Source organism: Macrobrachium nipponense, chromosome 20 (assembly GCF_015104395.2).
Source record: "Macrobrachium nipponense isolate FS-2020 chromosome 20, ASM1510439v2, whole genome shotgun sequence".
Classification (NCBI taxonomy): domain Eukaryota; kingdom Metazoa; phylum Arthropoda; class Malacostraca; order Decapoda; family Palaemonidae; genus Macrobrachium; species Macrobrachium nipponense.
Window position 1 is genome coordinate 21,344,235 of NC_061089.1, and position 4,505 is coordinate 21,348,739.

Genomic DNA, 4,505 nt, shown 5'->3' on the forward strand with positions numbered 1-4,505 from the left:
AAGCCACCTTGTAAGCCGTTAACTATGCTATACATTTTTTCTTTTACTTTTCAAGAGGCAAGCCAAATGATATAATCACAAGGTCATATCTTACACGTATTGTGAATGAAATTAGCATTCACTCTTCAAAATAAACTAACACGCAGGGTAATTTGATAGGAAGACAAGAATCAAAACAAAAGAAACTCAATCCTTCGATCGAAGGGGAACCGGCCAATGACGAACGAAATGAGTGATGTGATTGGTAAATAAGTTTCTTTTTCTTGGTCATTTATATAACCTCTTCACACTGAATTGGGACATTTATTTTTCGTAATTTTATTCATTATTCGAATTAATTGAATGACGCTAGTGGCACCCACTTTTCTAACTACTGTTTATTCACAAATAAAAGTTCATCTTGTTTATCATGACGTAGACTACCTTGTGATTTGTTTTCCGACTTTTTTTCTTATAAAAATACTGCTTGAACTTGCTAAGTTAAACAGAAACTTTATCGAGTTGTTGTATCACGTTTCCTTTTCCTTAGGTGCACTCACAAGCTTCATCTTTTATTTTAAGCTTGAATCCCGGATATTTTCACTCTGAAATGGACAATAATAAGCTGCCCTATTTGCTGCAAACCTTGTCAGATGACCGGGAGTTCACAGCTAGTTCCCGAAGGAAAGCTGAACCAGATCACCAGGGGAGGGAGAGAGGTAAGCTTCAAAGAGAGGTTCCTGAATGTCATCCCCAGTACAGCTGACATTCACTCTGCATTTGAAAATCAGGCGAGTCGAAATTCCATATCATCTGGTTATTTAACTGAATACCAAAGGATGTCCAGTAATCACTGACACTTTCCTCTGTATGAAATGATGATACATTTTTCTAAGTACTTTAACTGCACTAGGTAATTACATTCCTAGACTCTCATAGGTTTAGTAAAACTGACACTTAACCAACCGTAATTATGTATCAGATTATTCGAACCTAACGATGCAAATCTCTCTTACAGTCACTCGCCACAGCAGATCAGGATAGCTACTGTCACGGTCAATTGACTTCAAACATAGTAGGCCTTACGACACTCCTAAAACCGCAGCACGCGAGGTACACTTTAGTCAATATGACTCCACTTGATTCTCTGCTCAACGGAATATCGATGAGGTTGACCTGAGTTAGCTGTAATTGTCTCTTGAACAGGGATTTTGTATTTACGATAAAATTATTGTTAATTTGAAGTAAACAAATATTTCTTGTATAGAAAGTATTAAATGAAAGGCAAAGTATCCCTATACAGTTTTGATTTCACTAAAATTTAGTTAGTATGGAAACAAGTTTTAGTTGGTGAAATTAACATAAGTTTTGTTGGGTTCAAGTATCATGTATAGTAGTGGATTACAAAAGTCAAACCAGATACAAGATACTAGAGTGCTACTTTTTCGAATACTAAAAATTATAACATTATCCCTCTTACGATTCATGTAAGCAAATAAGCTGAAAGAGCTTCAGGGCTTGACTAAAACAAATAGTCAATGGCTATAATGGATGCAGTAAACCATTATTAATCAGCAAATCCTAAAATTCACGAAATGCGTAATCAGACAATTATCAATAAATTGAGTGAAGTCTTATCTCACGAAATCGGACACTGCAGTAACGGCCAATCGTGTCGTGATGAACCCACCCAAGTAAACAATTAAAATTTCACAAGATCAGCAGCACAGATATTCGATGGCTACCCAGTGGCTTCAGTTTAAGTTCTTACAGATTTTAGACATTTCCCACATGAAATTAAAACAATTATTGAATAATCTCTAAAAATATGGAAATTTAAATTTTTATCCATCTACGTTACGTGATACGTTGATCGTTTTTTGGTAAAAAATAAGCATTTGTAGTTTCCTCTATTAATAGATGCACTTGCTTTTGATAACTCCTATTCCCCCAATGGAGATGTTTTATTCAAACTTGAAAGTAGTTTGTGAAATGGTCCTAATTCCCTGCTGAATTTACAATTAAATAACTGATACTTGTTATGCATCTGGGAAGATTAAATAAATAGCTATCGTGAAAATAACACTGATACACTTCTTTAGGAACAACAAAGACAAAAGCGGTATCACCAGTAACATCATCATTATTAATAAAAAAAATATAAAACATATAAGACATACCTCTTGTGATATAAAACTAACTTAAAAAAATTTTTCTCCTTTGTTATGTATTTTAGACCTGGAAGAGTGATACGTTGGAATCGTCACTAGCCATTCCTTACCTTTTGTATGTCAATTCACATGATGCACTGTAAGAATAACTTCAAGTTGTGCGCAGTGTTCCTTCGAGCCTCTAGCTATATCCACGTTTTAGTCTACTTTACCTCCATTCCAAATGCATTCCATCCACCCAACTTCCTCTTTTCACAGTCTTAAACAGCGAATGGCTTTAAGTGCTTCGGTGCTTGGCTTTTCAGGTGAATTTTCCTAAATCAAATTTTCACCCACCACTCGAACTTCACTTCTCGTTAACCATACAAACACTGGTCGGAAGCCATTCCTTTTTTAACTTCGAACCAGCTCGCCTCCTCCTGAAACTAGTTTGATGCGAATTGTGTAAACGACTTGTTACGCTTATTGTACAATTAGTTTCGGCAAGTTTCGCCATCTTTATATACATGACTGCCAGTTGATATTCCCGTGTATCTGTCCCTGTAATTATTAGTCTGTCCGCTTGACTTCAATACATTTTGGCAAGTTATGATTTGTTATCGGCGCCTGTAATAAATTATACCTCTTTCGTGAATTACGTTTTTTGGGTACGGGGGTTATGTAGGAACTGTTCAAGTGCTGTTGAGCTAAGGAACTAATTAAGATTTTCCCCTTAACTGGTTTTTTCCTTAACGGCGTCAGAAAACTGACAGACGATAACGTTAGTTTATGAATCAGTTATTTTGTCAGTGTAACTATGTACATTTTCTGTGGCTATTTTAAAATACTTCTCCTGTCGGTAACAATCTAACGTTAGTTATCTCTCTCATCTCTCTCTCTCTCTCTCTCTCTCTCTCTCTCATCTCTCATCTCTCATATATATATATATATATATATAGTATATATATATATATATATATATATATGTGTGTGTGTGTGTGTGTGTGTGTGTGTGTGTGTGTGTGTGTGTGTGTGTGTGTGAGTTTGTTCATACATATGTGGATGATAACAATAAACTATTAGGTATGAATAAAATAGTTCCAATAGGCCACCGTTCACTCACCTTATAATCGAAGTAGTTCCGCTTAAGCCATAATTGACATCAAGATCCCACAATAAATATGGTCAATAATCGCCTGACTCACGGTTGACACTTATTTGAAGGTCATTCAATTGACACTTGGGAAGGTCAGCGCCATTTGCGCGACCATAGAATATTGCTATCAAGGCGATTCATATGGACAGGGGAAAATGCTGGAATTTTTACCTTCTTACTTCACTTACATCTTCATTGCAATCTTTTTTTGAAGGATTTAACTTCAGAATTGCCCCGCAGGAGAAGCGAGTGGTGTAAGCCGTTAGTGTGTAACTCACACGGTGCAATTCAAAAGTTGCCAAGTGTATAAATTATAAAAAGAAATGACAAATCTTTAAAAGCCGAAATAATAAGAAGAGTAACAGCAAATACTGATCAAGGATTTTATAAATGCTAATGTCTTGAAAAGATGCTCTGTAAATATTCAGTCAGTGGATAATGATATGCCGCGGTAGAGAGTTGTATGATGAGACTGTTGTAGGCTCTAGTGGTTCCTGAAACGTGGCATAATGACCTCTGTTACTCCCCTTCCTTTCGTATTTCGTATTCCGAGGAAGGGTAGGTTGAAGGGGTGGGGTGGGGGTGGAGTGTGGGGAGGTCGAGTTGGACTTTCTGTTGCCAGCACGTTTTTGGCCGCCTCATGTCTAACGACCGAAATTTTTCAACTATACTCTAACTACCACTTAAGATTTTACTAACTCCTGTTTTGCTTTCTCTAAAACTTATATACTTTTGTTTTTCTTTCGTCGTTCTCTTCTATTAACGATCGATCCTTTTTTTCTTTCGTCGATTAAATGAAAATTGGTATTTAAACCCCGTAGAGCTGTTGCTTTTGTCAGTTTTCTCCGAATGATTTCTATTTCCTTACTGGCTATCTCTGACTCGCCAGTACTCGCTGCTATCGATCTTTCTCACCCATTGATGGGTACCTTAGGGGTCAAAGGTGTTTGTTACCTCGCCTCTTAACCCTTTGTTTCACTTTTTTACACATTACATCTCATTTCCATATTCACATGATCGTAATAAAGGTGCATATTCATATCCCTAAATTCACCTTTCACCTGCGAATATTAAAAATGACCTACCGCTGCTCTATGAGCAAGAGCCCGTGCTGGCATAAGGCCAGCTTAATCTTTAACAACAACAACAATGTTGCAAGCAACAAGAGACTTCACAGATCCCAAAGCCATACTAGAGGAATTTCCATAATGAAAGGGCAA

General features: G+C 36.7%; 1 protein-coding gene across 1 annotated transcript in view; it reads right to left on the reverse strand.

Annotated features, from left to right (window-relative positions):
• The window catches only part of LOC135219829 (protein tipE-like), a 1,967-nt gene extending 1,880 nt beyond the window's left edge, over positions 1 to 87 (reverse strand). The window contains exon 1 of the mRNA XM_064256932.1: positions 1 to 87. This exon is cut by the window's left edge and continues 1,880 nt beyond it. Coding sequence (XP_064113002.1) covers positions 1 to 35 — 35 coding nt within the window. The 5' untranslated portion in view covers positions 36 to 87.
• Positions 88 to 4,505: the final 4,418 nt, after the last annotated feature.